This window comes from Protopterus annectens, chromosome 13.part0 (assembly GCF_019279795.1).
Source record: "Protopterus annectens isolate FY-2018-M chromosome 13.part0, PAN1.0, whole genome shotgun sequence".
In the NCBI taxonomy this organism is placed as follows: domain Eukaryota; kingdom Metazoa; phylum Chordata; order Ceratodontiformes; family Protopteridae; genus Protopterus; species Protopterus annectens.
Window position 1 is genome coordinate 454,896,546 of NC_056747.1, and position 16,148 is coordinate 454,912,693.

The 16,148-nt window shown below is 42.4% G+C and overlaps 1 protein-coding gene across 7 annotated transcripts in view; it reads right to left on the bottom strand.

Annotated features, from left to right (window-relative positions):
• FZR1 (fizzy and cell division cycle 20 related 1) overlaps positions 1–16,148 on the bottom strand; it is a 1,382,318-nt gene that overhangs the window by 244,806 nt on the left and 1,121,364 nt on the right. For all 7 annotated transcript variants that reach the window (XM_044054101.1, XM_044054103.1, XM_044054098.1 and 4 more), the window contains one exon: positions 5,744–5,928. In XM_044054101.1, the coding sequence (XP_043910036.1) occupies positions 5,744–5,928 (185 nt within the window). The remainder of the gene's footprint in view (positions 1–5,743; positions 5,929–16,148) is intronic.

The window sequence follows — 16,148 nt, forward strand, 5'->3', positions numbered from 1 at the left end:
TGATTAAGGGCCACACTGGATACCACCTTGGGCATGAAAGAGGGATTTGGTCCTGAGGGACACCCTGTCCGCATGAAAGATGATGAAAGGCTCCACTGCCATAAGGGCCTATAATTCAGATACCCTTCTTGCTGAAGTGATTGCTAAGAGGAAAGCTATTTTCCAAGAAAGGAATTTTAAATCTGCAGTAGCAGACTCGAAAGGAGGAAGAGTGAGTTTCTCCAATACAAAGTTAAGGTCCCAGGCTGGAGTTGAAGCTCTCCTGGGAGGTCTTAAATTTTTGGCCCCTCTGAAGAACTGCTTGAGCAGTGGATGAGAGAAGAGGGGAGGGGTTCTGTGTTAAAAGGAGCTGAAATGGCTGAGGCGTGAATTTTGATGGAGGAGAAAGACAGGCCCTTGTGAAGCATCTCAGTTAAGTACTGTAAAATCCGAGGTAAAGTGGGCACTGTTGTGCTCATCCCTTGAGATTGGTTCCAGGCACAGAATCTTTTCCATTTTTCAGCATAAGATTTCCTAGTGCTAGGGCTCCTTGCCTCTAAGATGATATCCATCACTGGTTTACCGAGGGATGGTAAAGGAGAAATTAGGTAATTAGCCAGGCTGCTACGTTCAGTGTTTGAAGCTGAGGGTGCAGAATCTGGTTCTCCTGCTGAGACAAACAGGGTAGGAATATGAGGCAGGTGCCATGGGGCCAACAGTGACACACTGCGCAAGAAGGCGTACCAGTGTTGGCGAGGCCAGTCTGGTGCAATCAAAATCGTAATTGGTTTGTTTTGTTTGATCTTTAGTAGTACTTTGGAGAGCAGAGGCAGAGGAGGAAAGGCATAAACTGATAGATTTTTCCAGCTGAAGGACAGAGCATCCACTTTCCAGGCTTGTTTGTGAGGAGTCCTTGTGCAAAACTTGTCCAATTGATAGTTCTGGGGGGAGGCAAACAGGTCTATATCTGGGCTCCCCCATTTGCTTGTCAACATGTTGAAAATCTTTGGTTCCAGTTTCCACTCGTGTGGGTCCATGAGGTTTCTGCTTAGCCCATCTGCCAGTGTATATAGTTTTCCTGGCAGGAATTGAGCTTGGAGATGCACTTGGTAGCTCAAGGCTGTGTTCCACAATGCCATGGATAGTCTGCAGAGGGGGTAAGAATGTGTACCCCCTGCTTGTTTATGTACCACATAACAGTGGTGTTGTCCGTCTTTACCATTAATTGTCCTGGAAGAATGTGGTCCTTGAAGGCTGTCAGAGAATTCTGTACAGCTAACATTTCTTTTTGATTGATATGCAAATACATTTGACTTGGGTTCCATTTGCCCTGAATGCACTTCCCTGCCAGGTGAGCCCCCTCCCCCCATGCATAGTCTGATGCGCCTGTTGTTAGGGTTTGGGTGGCAGGGGGTAGACTGAATGGTAGTCCCTTGTTTTGGTGGCAGGCCTCTGCCCACCAAAGGAACTCTAGGTGTACGAAAGGTATGAAAGGAATCATTGCTTCTAGAACCTGAGAATGTTAACACCATAGGCTTTTTAGATACCATTGTAGTTTCCTCATATGCAGTCTTACATATGGAATTAGAAGAATGCAGGAGGCCATGAACCCCAAGGCTTGTAGTATTTGCCTTGCCGATAGCAGGGTTTTTGTGGCTACTTCTTTGAAGTAGGTAGTCAAATGAATTTGTTTCTCTCACGTGAGGAAAGCCATCTGGGAAGTTGTATTCAAGCTTGCTCCCAGGAATATAACTTGTTGACAGGGTACCAGGTGTGATTTCTTTTCATTTATGGTGTACTCCAGACAAGTTAGCACCCTTTGTACAAAGGCCAGATAATTCAAAAGTATGCTCTGGCTTTCTGCTTGAATTAGACAATCATCCAGGTATGGGTATATTTAAATATTTCTTTGCCTGCAAAATGCAATGACTGGAGCTAGGCACTTTGTGGATACTCTGGGCACAGTAGATAGGCCAAAGGGCAGTGCAGAGAACTGATGGTGCTTGCAGCCTGCTTTGAAGCATAGGTATCTTCTGCAAGATTCCCTGATTGGGATGGTCATGTATGCTTCCTTTAAATCTAGTGTTGCCAACCAGGCATCTTTGCCTAGCATAGGAAGCAACTGGTGAAGAGTCAGCATCTTGAATTCTGGAATCACCAAAAAGGTGTTTAAAGCAGACAGGTCCAGCATAGGATGCCATGAATTGTCTTTTCTGGGTACCAGGAAAAGTCTGGAGTAGAAACCTTGTCCGTTTTCCTCTTCTGGTACCAACTGAATAGCCCCTATACTTAGAAGAGAAAGTACTTGCTTTTGGGTCTCTGCCCACTGATTTGGGGGTAGATCTGGCCACCCACTTGGTGTTGGTAACGTGTGGAAGTGAAATCTGTATCCTTGGGACACTATTTAAAACCCATTTGTCCTGGGTAATGAGTTCCCAGTTCTTTGCATAAAGAGAAATCTTTCACCCCAAAGGACGGTCAGTTGAGAACTACTTAGAAGTTTTAAAAATAAGTCACTGAGACAGTTTACCATAGGGGGAGTTTTATTACTCCCAAATTTGGAAGTGGAGGCCCTCCATTGCTTAGTCCTGTGCGTACCCTGGGTGCTACGCTGGGTTTGGACTGAGAAGATCTGGAAGAGGCAGGAAAGGATCAATTCTTACAGGGCCAATGCCTACTAAACCTTGGAGGTTGTACTTGTAAGAAATATTTAACAGTTTGCATAGATTTAGCTTTTTCCTCAATCTTTTTAAGAACTTCTGATTTGCTGCCAAACAGGCGGTCCTGATTTAAGGGAGCATCCAGTAATTTTGCTTTAACATGATCTGGCAAGGATTGCTCCTTAAGCCAAGCATGCCTTCTAAGTACAGACCCAGTTAACAGCAGCCCTGCAAAATGCCTCTAATGAATCAAAACCACATTGCAAAGTATGCTTTCCAACTTGCTCAGCTGAATGCAGTAAATCCTGTAAATCCCTATTTTCAGCACAATCAGGAATCAACATCATTTTCTGTTTAAGCAATCCAATAATATGCTGCTGATACTTTAACATATGAAACTGGCAGTTTAAGGCCCTAATGGCCAAAGTAGCAGAAATGTATACCTTCTTCCCCCATCTGTCCAAGGGGGCAGGGTTTTTTGGCAGCAGTAGCCTTAATGCCTTTTGGTCCTTGGGAAATGGTCTCCAGATCCGCAGTAGGATTCTTGAAGAGGAACTTTTTTGAGTCAGGTACTCTGTAATACCTGTCAGGTTTTCTGGGAGCTGGAGGTAGAGTCTCAGGCCAGGCTAGATTCCAAGAAGGCATCATCTACAATGTCCAGAACAGGAGGGATAGCTAAAGGCCTGTGTTGAGGGAGGAGTAAGAATTCCCCAAGCCTCTTTTTGGAGTCAGGGTAATCCTGGCTTTCCCAGTGGAAATGCTCCCTAAGAGAGTGCAAGGTTTCACCAAAAGAAAAATCTTCTGGAGGGGAAGCAGAGGGAATGGAACTGTCAGCATCCGAATCCTCATAGGTGGATAAGGGCAAATCCTGGTAATCAGAAGAAACAGAAATTTCAGAATCCTGGTCAGAAGAATCAGCAGGAAAATCTGTTCTAGGTCTCTTAGAGGGGGAATGCTGGCTTCCTCTACTTAAAGTAATAAGGTAGTCAGCCATTCTAAGCATTCGTTTTTTTAAGCACATGGGCCTGACCATGCGGCTTGGATGTCGGTTTTCTAGGCGTGGGTCGAGTTTTAGGCCTGGATGAAGAAGATGGTGTTGGTTTGAAATGCAAATCTGTAGTCCTGAATGCACCCTCAGAAGCCGGTGCCTGCACAGCGGCTCCGGACCCATCCAAGGTAGAGATATCCACAGGTTCCATAGTCAAAGAAGCATCTCGCGTCATACTCCGAATGGGTCTCAGTAGAGGCCAACGAATCTGAAGTAGCGGGTATCAGGGGCTGCGAAAGCACCTCACTGAGTACCAGCGAACTGGCGACTAGCTTAATGGAAGCATCGTCGGCAGTTCTGGACCTATGTGGTCTGTCTCTGTCTTTATCTTTATGTTTTTTTGGAATGCTGGTAGGCGGATGGTTTACCGAAGCCATTTCTGGATAGTTAAACAGAGTGCCAAAATAATTTGCTGCAAAAATAGACCGACGAATAGTTTGGGGGTTGAATAAGGCACAAAACCGACAGCGAGGGACGTCGCGTTCTGGGCCTAAGCAAGGAATGCAATATGAATAAAAATCTTTATGAGGTATTTGCTTTCCACAGGTAATGCAATTGTTAACTTTTACTGACATCGGTTAAGAGCAAGAAAAAGGATCCCCAATGGGGTACTTAGCTGTTTTGAAGACTTCCGTTCTGAAACTCGAAAATGAAAATTTCAGGAGTCGGCCGACTGGCACTTGCAAACTGCTTCTGTTTCAGGCACCGCGCGGCAAGACAGACTGATGTAATGGCATCATCTGCATGTTTTATACCCCTGACGTCATGGAAGAAGAGACAGCATCTGACGCAGGGATCCAAGACTTTGATATTCAGGCTGGCTGAGGGCTACCTGCAGGCAGATAACCCAAATGTAATGACTGCAACAGTGAAACACGAAGAACATCTAAGGTAAGCATCTTCGTTAAAACTTTGTGACCTTCACAGAAAAAATGCAGAATAGGACATAATATAAAACCAGTTATAATTACACACAAATGGGATTCTGAAGTTGCAGCATACAATTCCTATTAAGCAGGAAAAGCCTTGAAGACTCCAGCTTATGGTATGCTACTGTAATGAAGGTATATACAGATGAATGGATCAAAAGATATTGGGGCTCAGTCTTCATGAGGAGACTTACATATAAAAAAGTTATTCTGCATTAATAAGAACATAAAATACTGGTACTAATTGTAAAAACCTTTCCAGCCTATCCAAACATCAGCTACCACTTATGGCAGCTGTCTATCCACGGTTTTCCACTGTCCCCTGCATCAGCTTTCACTCCACCACTGTATACCACAATCAATAAATGTATTATCAAGAGCATGAATGGTACTTTTCTAAACTAAAAAAAAATAAAAAATCATCTTAACTTTTGTAATACCTTTTATGAACAGGACAATTTCTCTTCTCTGTAGCAGGAGGCCACATCCACTAACAACTACCCTCAAAAAAAAAAAAAAAAAAAAGACAGAAAAATAAACTCAAATTTTCTAATACTCCATGCATCATTTAGTAAGGTCACAAGCAATGTGCCCAGCACTTCAAATGTGACAAAACACATAAAGAAGCACACAAAGAACTGCTAGACTGCCCCTTTTGATATGCACATCCTATCATTTTACTTCCCCTTAGCAAGTCACCTCTTGTGCTAGTTGCTTCATTTAAAGGGTAATTATCAAACCTTGACACTTTTCAATCACACTATTTAACATTGTGCTATCCAAATGACTGCTGCTCTTCTGTCTTTATCTAAGCTGTGCTAATTAAAATTTCTTCGGATTACCCCTTTCAACCATAACACTTACCATTTACCTCTGTGTTACCAACAAAATACCTTATCTATTCGCCATGTAGAACAGTATTCCCTGTCACACAAGCCCAACTAAGCAGTGCTCCAGACTGGAATTCCATTCTATGCCACTTTTTTGACAGTACCAGCTGTTCTAAACTACCCCAGCATCATTAGTTTCACAACTTACCTGTGTAATTAACATGACCAATTTAGTTTTTTTTACACAATTAATTTAATCCACTTTTACACATTATACATTCATTGTTCACTTAGTACCTTGTTATCATTGCCTCCAGATGCCAACAGCTGATGGTCTGTGGACCACTTTAGTCCACACACCTCCTGCCTGTGCCCCTGGAGTCGTCGCTCTGACTGCATCACTGGGGTTCGGATATCTCTCTGTAGAATCATTCGATCTCGGCTCCCAGAAGACAACTGATCTGCATTCCAAGCAAGAGCACCTTGAACACAAAATTAAGTGTGTGAAAAGCTTAACAGTTCCCATGTTCTGTAGCTGCACTTTCACTTAAGGCTTCAGTAACTGAAAAGAAAGTACATCTGTGTTGAGACTTACCATAACTGCAGATGTTAAGAGTAATTTCACAGTTGCATGTCTTCAACATTTGGGATATCCTGCTGTGCAAGTAGCCTGCTGCCAACCGGTCTTTCAAAGCTATTCCCTCCCCTACTGCTTCAGCCGATACCATACTTCCAGTACCAGGAAACTGGTACTATAAAGGTTGGCCAATCCAGTTTAAGAAGTTTCTTCCTCCAGAAGAACCAGAGGAGATTCCTCCCAACCCAGAGCAAACTGCACTAGGTGGCAACTCCCAACACTGGTCAAGTCCACCCCAATCCCAACGTGACCAATCCAGAAGCACCAAAAAGAAGGATTAACAAAACAGGAACATATGCCTGGTCCCCAGTAAAAAGGGGAGGACAGTGAATAAACAGGGTTGCCACCTCAATCCCAGGAAAAGGGATCAGAAAGAGGGATCAGAAAGAAAAGGGAAGTAAACAAGAACTACAACAGTTAGACTACCTGAAGGTCTACTATTATGACAAGTTTCTAACACAAGTGTGCTACGTTCACTATTGCAGTGAATACTTTTAGGAAGATTCCAAAAACAGTGAAAGGAAGAAAGGGAGGATTAATTTGGAGACTAGTCCTTGCATGATAGGCATAGCAAATGCTGGCTAGCTTGAGATGTAGCCTTCAGGAATGCAGTACTTAGAAAACGTGTGCACAGAGGACCATGTTGTTGTTTCCAGAATGGCTTGGGAAGAAACCCTCAAGAAAAACTGGTGGCAGCCACAGCTCCAGGGCTCTAATGTGGCTGGAATCTTTATCCCATGGTGCTGGTAAAAAATGTCAATACAGTTCCCCAGCAACTTGGGGAGGGTTGGCTTGTAAACAGGTTTCCCTTCCTTCACTTTTGCAGCATGTACAAACAGCTGGTCAGTTTTTCTGAATTATTTTGTTCTATGCAAGTAAAATTTCAACTGTACATGCACATCCAGGCAACCGAGTTCTCTGTCCTGGGTTTTGTAGATCTGAAGGGTCTATATCACAACATTGAAGTTTTAAAACTTCGACTGTTCTAATATCAACCCGTTTTAATCAAACGCTAAAAACAGCGAAGCTGCAGAACACCGAATTCTTTCCTAGGGAAAGAATTCAGTTGGCCGGTTCTGTGGCTTTGCTATTTTCAGCGCTGTGGTGGAGATTCACGGGTCGGGTTTAGGTAAGTGTGCGATTGTGTGGTTGTTAGGGTTAGGGCGCGGGTTAGGTGAGTTAGGGTTAGGGCGCGGGTTAGGTGAATTAGGTTTAGGGGTGGGTTAAGTGAGTTAGGCTTAGGGCACGGGTTAGGTGAGTGTGCGATAGTGACGGACCTTAGGGTTAGGGTTTGGGTTAAGGTAAGTGGATAGATAGTAGTGTGTGTATAGTTTAGTGTAGGGTTAGTTGTAGGATTATAAGTGTATGTGCGTGTATTGATGTTTTTTAGGTGTGCTTGTGTTGTGTGTGTATGTGTTTCGGAATAGCGAATTTTTCCCCCAAGGAAAAAATTTGGTGTTCTGAATGTTCGATATTATGTGGTTTACATATTTTAGCTTTGATGAAATAGCATTCGCTATTTTCATCTTTCGTTAACGTGATATAAACACGATCTGAACAGTCTAATTCAGGGTCAATTCAGTAACCACTTTAGGCATAAAACGGGGTTATGATTACAAGACCATATGAATGACAACGACAAGACTAAATCTTGGAAAGTTGAACGGGCTTCACCTCTGGAAGCTGCCAACACCAAATAGTGTTTTTGCAGGGGGGCAAGCCCCCTGCAATCCCCTGCATCCTCTGTAGGATGGTGCAATGGTGCAGCGGTTAATGTCGCCTCACAGCAAGAGGTCCTCCAGTATTATTCTTGTCTGGGGTGACTTCTGTGTGGATTCTGCATGTCCTCCCTGCATTCGTGTGGATTTCCTCCAGGTGCCCCAGTTTCCTCCCACATTACAAAGACATGCGTCTGGAGTATTTCTCCCTGGGCCTCCACTAAAAATTGGCTCATTCCAAGTCGGACTTTCCTGGTAAACAAATATATGCTACCTTCCAAAGCAGATGCTGGTTTGACTCACCAGTGTTAATCACGCGGCCTTGTGATCGTATGTTATAGACCCTTCCAAGCCACATCCAAGTGATCTGTTGATACTTTGTCACAGTATTTCTCCATTCCATGCATTCCCTTATTCAGGGGGACATCTTTTTCTCATAAATAATCTTGGGAAAATTATTTTATGTCATTATTGAACAGTGGACAACATAAGAAGCTATTTTATAACTTAACGTCTGAAGAACGTAAAGCTCTTATTACATTACAGAATAATGAACGATTATCAAGCTAATCGGGGGGGGGGTGCAATAGTAATCTTGGACTGTGATGTTTATGAGAAAGATGTCTGAAATGTTAAATGATACTGATGAGACTAATGTCTGAGATGTTAAATGATGCTAATACTTATAGTCCTTTAACGAACAGACATCTAGATAGTATTATTAAAAATGTATATGCCGATTTATATGATCTTTTAATGAATAAAATGATTGATAATACTTATATTTTTTAGTAGAGAATTCGTTAATCCCCTATATTAGGGTTTTTCTCAAGATACATAAAGACCCTCTACATCCCCCCTTGAGACCAATATTCTCTGGCTTACAGAGTCTATATCAATATATATAGAAAAACAATTGAGGCCTGTTGTTGATGCTACTGAGACAATTTTAAGGGATATAGAACATTTTCTTTCAACTTTTTCAACTTTTGTTTTTCAGATTTTGCTATATCTAATGCTATATTAGTTACGTTAGATATAAATTCTTTATTTACAATACTTGATGATCTTGGTGTGGAGTATGTTAAGACAGTTTTTGATGAACAAATGGATTTCCTCATGATAGGATTTCGCTATGGTGCATGCTATTGGAATTAATGAATAATGTTTTTCTGTATAAAGATAAGACGTTTTCTTAAAAAAGGGTGCAGCCATGGGAACGCCATTTGCGAACTCTTATGCTAATACAGTTACAGCCTTCTAGGAAACTACATACATCAAGAGAGGAGGAGATTATTCTGCTAATATATTATAAAATATTTGTTAATGATGTCTTTCTGCTCTGGGGAGGGACGGAAGTAGGGCTAGAGAATTTTACTGCCTATATAAATACTACAACAGACTTCTTATGATTTACTCGTAGATGGTCTGAAAATAGAATTGATTTTTTGGATGTCCTTATCACTAAAGATGGGAATGATGTTCCTACCACTATACATATAAAGAGAAATCTTATTATAACATTATATATAAGACTGTGAAAGGACAAGGCCTTAGGATTTTGAGATTAACTAATAGAACTGAAGAGTGTGTGTAAGCTTTGGAAAACTTACAGAAAAGACTACTAATAGGGGCTATAAAACTAATGAGTGCACTCTTGAAGTCAATGGCCATATTGTAGATCAGGATGGTAAAGGTAAACCTTTTTTTTAGGGGCCATAGGAAAAGATGGTGTAGTCAGAGATCAATTAAGAGAAACCAGCAAGACAAATGCAGAATCGTTATTCCTTTTACCTCCAATAATACAGATATACGCAATGTAATATTTAGGAATTGGAGGTTACTTACAGCCGATGATAAAGTTAAGGAGACAGTGGGAGAAGTACCCAGTTTTACATATAAAAATAAATTCCTGAAGAGACTATTATGTTATGAAAGGGAGAAGAGAAGGCCAACCATATCTCAGAGGATAGGCACATTTGGGTGTCGAAGATGTCATTTTGTTCCTATATGGCAAATACTAATAAGTTTATTCATCCTACAACAGGATTAATATACGAGTTCAGACATTTTGCTGACTGCAGGACAAGGGATGCAATACATCTAGCCTTCTGTGTCTCATGTCCTGCTTTTTATAGAGGGAAAACAAACCATACCCTAAGAGAATGAGTGAGAGAACATCTCTATGCAAGAAAGAAGATGAAACCCATGCTTTGGCTAGACATGTACGTAGTGAAGGATCTACACAGGTTTACTTTTATGGTCTTAGAACTGGTTTTTAGAAGTCACAGGTTATGGAATATGAGAGAGAGAGATCCGAAGCCAAATGGATCATTAAACTTCAAGTTGATACATTTTTTGGCTTGAATAATAGAGTAGCTATTAAGCCTTTTTTAATAGATCGCTCAAATGAGATTTTTATGGATGTTTCTCAGATTGCAAATGTTTACATACAACTTTTTTTATTTAGTATAAACATATTAGTTTTATTAAGGATGTATGTTTTGTGTTTTTATTAAGTATGTACTTTTCTGTGTTTTTAGGATATTGCAAGATGTTCTAATTAGCTTAATGATATTATTAGGTAGGACAGGATGATGTCAGTGAATGCTTCCTATATAAAGACAATGTTTTTTAACTGTTGTCACGAAAGTCAGAAGAAGTGTCTTATTTGGGATGTGAAAGCGCTTACCTGTTACTTGCATTAAATTTATCTTGATAGCCGTGTTTGTGCTTCAATAGTTTGTTTTTGATAAATGACAGTACTGCCAATCTCATACAAGTCTTCTGAGCATTCTGCATCACCATCAAGGTTCTTATTATAATATCCATGGCCTGTCTACCCTCCCAGAAAAATCCACACTGATTAAGATGGATTAATTTAGGAAGAAGGTGTGCTTATCTATTTGAAAAGACCCCCATGAACAGCTTGAAATCAGGGTTTAATACCGAAGTAGGTTGGTACGTATATGGTATCTCTGGATTTTTACCATCCTTCAAGATTATTCCCTCCATGAATCCGGTGGGTCCTCACTACTTAACACAACATTAAATAAACTGTGCTAAATCCGTACAATTTGAGGTTTAACCAATTCCCATGCCTCAAAAAGGAAGTTATACATTTACTACGACTTGCCCCTAGCCATCTTAATCCACATTCCTTTCCATCTCTCCCTTAGACAGAGACTGTACTAGTCTGACTGCTTCAATCCCCATAATACCGGGAAGTCCAATTCCTGTCAAACCCCAGTTGTCATTCTCTGACCTAATCTCCACTGAGTCAGAGCACAATTCTCCATAATATTGTTGAAATATTTATCAAATCTTCTCTAAATCTGTTGTTAAACTATTAATTTGCCATGATCTTAATTTAAACACTCCTCTCTCAACTTTCATCTGTTTTCCCCTAGCTGCCAAAGCTTTTAGCTTTAGGGAAGCCACTAAAAATTATCTATGCCGCTTCTTTCAGAAACCACATCTTACTATCTCCATATATTCCTGAAACAGTTGCTTAATCAGTTTCTGCCTCTCTCCTCTTGTTCTAAAGTTCCTGGATTGCCATTCATTCAGCAACCTACCCAATTCTACTAATTCATCCCTTTTTTTTTCGATTATCTCTATTCTTTTCTATTGTTACCTCTATCACTTTGTTTTAATACCTCTTACATGTTCATCCCACCTCCTACTAACCCATCTCTGCCTTTTCTTCATCTTTTAGATTATTAATGCTTTTAAGCATTTCTTCTCTTTCTTGGTCTCCAGGAAATACTAAGGAAATCTCCAATGTTTGGAAAACTCTCCTGAAGTGCAATTGTACACTCTATAGATAAAGTAAAGTTGCTTACATTTACAATAAATGTAGATGTTCGAGTGTATTCACTGTTGCAGTCATCACATTTGGGTTATATGCTTGCAGTAGCCCTCAGTCGGCCTGATTATCAAAATCTTGGGTCCTGCGTCAGTTGCTGTCTCATCTTCCATGACGTCAGGTAGTCAGGGGTATAAAGCATGCAGCTGACGCCATTACATCAGTTTGTTCTTGCCCCAGATGTCAGGTGCCCCCCTAATGCGAAGCAATTTTATATATATATATATATATATATATATATATATATATATATATATATAGACACACACACACACACACACACACACACACACACACACACACACACACACACACACACACACACACACACACAAGGTTACACCTCAAACAAAAAAGCAAATACACCAAAACGCTTTAAGCATAGTAAATAAGAATAGAGGTATAGCCAAAAGAAGTCAGGGGGCTGGAGGGAGGGTAACCAGGACTGCAACAGTTAATACACTCGAACACCTATATTTATGGTAAGTGCACGCAACTGTACTGTGTTCTTTGTGTTTCACTGTTGCAGTCACCACATTTGGGTAGATTCCCAAAGCTAAGGATGGGAGGAGGAACTTGGATAGCATTAAGACCAGCTATAAAGCCCTGCAAGACTGCAGTGGCAAAGCCAGCTCTGGGTTTTGAGAAAACTGGCAAATGGTAATGTTTTTAGAAGGCATGTACAGAACTCCAGGAAGCAGCTTCTAGGATGCCTCGGGTAGGGACACCTCTGAGAAAGGCTGTAGAGGTAGATGCAGCCCTGGTTGAATGTGGTCTTATCCCCTGTGGGCTAGGTTTTCCATGGTGCTTATTGCAGAAAAGAATGCAATGGCCTATCCATTTAGAAATGGTTTGCTTTGAAATTGCCTTCCCCTCTGCCCCTGCAGCAAATGCCACCAGCAGCTGTTCAGATTTCCTGAGAGGTTTAGTCCTGTCTAAGTAAAATCTAAGTTGTCTGTGCACATCTAAGGAGTGCAGTATATGTTCCTCTTTGTTCGGTTGATTAGAAAAGAAGGATGGCAAATGAATGGACTGATTAAGAGCCACACTGGATACTACCTTGGGCATGAAGGAGGCACTGGTCCTGAGGGACACCCTGTCCGCATGAAAGATGATGAAAGGCTCCACTGCCTGGAATTCAGACACCTTTCTTGCTGAAGTGATGGCTAAAAGGAAGGCTTTTTTCCAAAATAGAAATTTCAACTCTGCATTTGCAGCTGGCTCAAAAGGAGTACAGTGAGTTTTTCCAATACAAAGTTAAGGTCCCAGGCTGGAGTTGGGGCTCTCCTGGGTGGTCTTGGTTTTTGGCCCCTCTGAGGAACTGCTTGAGCAGTGGATGAGAGAAGAGGGGTGGTTCTGTGTTGTAATGAACTGAAATGGCTGAGGCATGAATTTTGATGGAAGAAAAGGAAAGGCCCTTGTGAAGCATCTCAGTTAAGTATTGTAGAATCTGAGCGCTGCTGTGCCCATCCCCTGAGTATGGTTCCAGGAACAGAATCTTTTCCATTTTTCAGCATAAGATTTTCTAGTACTAGGCCTCCTTGCCTCCAGAATGACATCCAACACTTGCTTACTAAGGGGTGGTAACGGAGAGATCAGGTAATTAGCCAGGCTGCCAGGTTCAGGGTTTGAAGCGGAGGGTGCAGAATCTGGCCCTACTGCTGGGACAGCAGGGTAGGGATCTGAGGCAGGTGCCATGGTGCCAGCAGTGACACACTGCGCAAGAGGGGGTACCCAGTGTTGGCGTGCCCAGTCTGGTGCAATCAGTATCGTCCTTGGTTTGTCCTGCTTGATCTTTAGTAATACCTTGGAGAGGAGAGGCAGAGGAGGAAAGGCATAAACTGAAAGGTTTTTCCAGGTGAAGGATAGGGCATCCACTTTCCAAGCTTGTTTGTGGGAAGTCTTTGTGCAGAATTTGTCCAATTGGTAGTTCTGGGGAGAGGCAAACAGGTCTATCTCTGGGCTCCCCCATTTTTTTATCAACATGTTGAATGTCTTTGGTTCCAGTTTCCACTCTTGTGGGTCCATGAAATTTCTGCTTAGTTCGTCTGCCAGTGTATTTTGCTTTCCTGGCAGGAATTGTGCCTGTAGGTGCACTTGGTAGCTCAAGGCTGTGTTCCACAGAGCCATGGCTTGTCTGCAGAGAGTCTATGATTGGGTTCCCCCCGCTTGTTTATGTACCACATAACAGTGGTGGTGTCCGTCTTTACTATTAATTGTCCTGGAAGAATGTGGTCCTTGATGGCTGTCAGAGCATTCTGTACAGCTAACATTCCTTTTTGATTGATATGCAGGTGCACTTGACTTGGGTTCCATTTGCCCTGAATGCACTTCCCTGCCAAGTGAGCCCCCCCCATGCATAGTCTGATGCGTCTGTTGTTAGGGTTTGGGCGGCAGGGGGTAGAGTGAATGGCAGTCCCTTGTTTTGGTGGCAGGCTTCTGCCCACCAAAGGAACTCTATCTGTAGGCAAGGTATGACAGGAATCATTGCTTCTAGATCCTGAGAATGTTGACACCATTGACTTTTTAGATACCACTGTAGTTTCCTCATATGCAGTCTTGCATATGGAATTTGGAGAATGCAGGAGGCCATGAATCCCACAGTTTGCAGTATTTGTCTTGCAGATAGCAGGGTCTTTGTGGCCATTAGTTTGAAGTAGGCTGTCAAATGAACTTGTTTCTATGGCGTGAGGAAAGCCATCTGGGAAGTTGTGGTCAAGCTTGCACCCAGGAATACAATTTGTTGGCAGGGTACAATATGTGATTTCTTTTCGTTTATGGTGTACCCCAGGAGAAGTTAGCAATTTTTGTACAAACGCCAGATGATTCAATATTATGTCCTGGCTTTCTGCCTAAATTAAACAATCGTCTAGGTATGGGTATATTTGAATATTTCTTTGCCTGCAAAATTCAATGACTGGAGCTAGGCACCTTTTGAATACCCCGGGTGCAGTAGATAAGCCAAAGGGCAGTGCAGAGAAAACAGTTGTGTATACCTACCATAAATGCAGATGTTCGAGTGTCTTCACTGTTGCAGTCATAACTGTAGGGTATTCCTGCCGGCAGGCAGCCCGAGGTCGGCCAGAATATCAAAGTCTGGGTCCGGCGTCGGCTGCATCAGCTAGTACCCTGACGTCAGAGCGCATGGGTATAAAGCTGACAGCCGACGCCATCTTCCCTGATGTCAGAAGCCCCCATAAAACCAAAAGGTGTCCCAAGGGAAACACAAATACACCAGAAAGGTAGTGGAAAAGGAAATACAGAAAGTAAATAGAAACAAGAGGGGTCTGGAGGGAGGGAAACACCGACTGCAACAGTGAAGACACTCTAACATCTACGATACACAATTATTAACTTTTTCTGACATCAGAGGAGCAAGAAAAAGGTTTCCCCAACGGGGTACTTAGCTTTGAGAAGAGAAGTAGAAAACTTCGGACCGACGACAATCACACCACGATGTCTTGAAAACGCCAACCAACAACTAGCGAACTGCTTTGCACCGCACGGCAAGAAAGACTGGGGAAGATGGCGTCGGCTGTCAGCTTTATACCCATGCGCTCTGACGTCAGGGTACTAGCTGATACAGCCGACGTCGGACCCAGACTTTGATATTCTGGCCGACCTCGGGCTGCCTGCCGGCAGGAGTACCCTACAGTTATGACTGCAACAGTGAAACACGATGAACATCTGATAATGCATGAAGCTTGCTTTGAAGCGCAGGTATCTTCTGCAAGATTCCCTGACTGGGATGTGCAGGTAGGCTTCCTTTAAACCCAGTGTCGCCAACCAGGCATCCTTGCCTAGCATAGGAAGCAACTGGTGAAGAGTTAGCATCTTGAATTTTGGGATCACCAAAAAAGTGTTTAGGATAGAGAGGTCCCGGATAGGATGACAGGAGTTGTCTTTTCTGGGCACCAGGAAAAGTCTTGAGTAGAAACCTTGTCCTCTTTCCTCTTCTGGGACAGTTTGAATAGTCCTGATACTTAAGAGAGAGAGAACTTGCTTTTGAGCCTCTGCCCACTGATTTGGGGTAGATCTGGCCAACCGTTTGGGGTTGGTAAAGTGTGGAAGTGGAATCTGTATCCTTGAGAAACTATATTTAAAACTCATTTGTCCTGGGTAATGAGTTCCCAATTTTTTGCCTGCAGAGCAATCTTTCCCCCTAAAGGAGCAGTCAGTTGAGAAGGGCTTGGAAGTTTTAAAGTTAAGTCATTAAGACAGTTTACCACAGGGGGAGTCTTACTACTCCCCGATTTGGAAGTGGGAGCCCCCCATTGCTTAGTTCTGTGCGTACCTTGGGACTGAAGCCTGGGTGTTCTGCTGGTGCTGGATTTGGACTGAAGGCCTGAAAGAGGCAGGAAAGGACCAATTCTTAGAGGGCCAATGCCTACTAAATTTGGGAGGCTGTACTTGCAAGAAATCGTAAACAGTTTGCATAGATTTAGCTTTTTCCTCCATTTTTTTTTTTAAGTACTACTA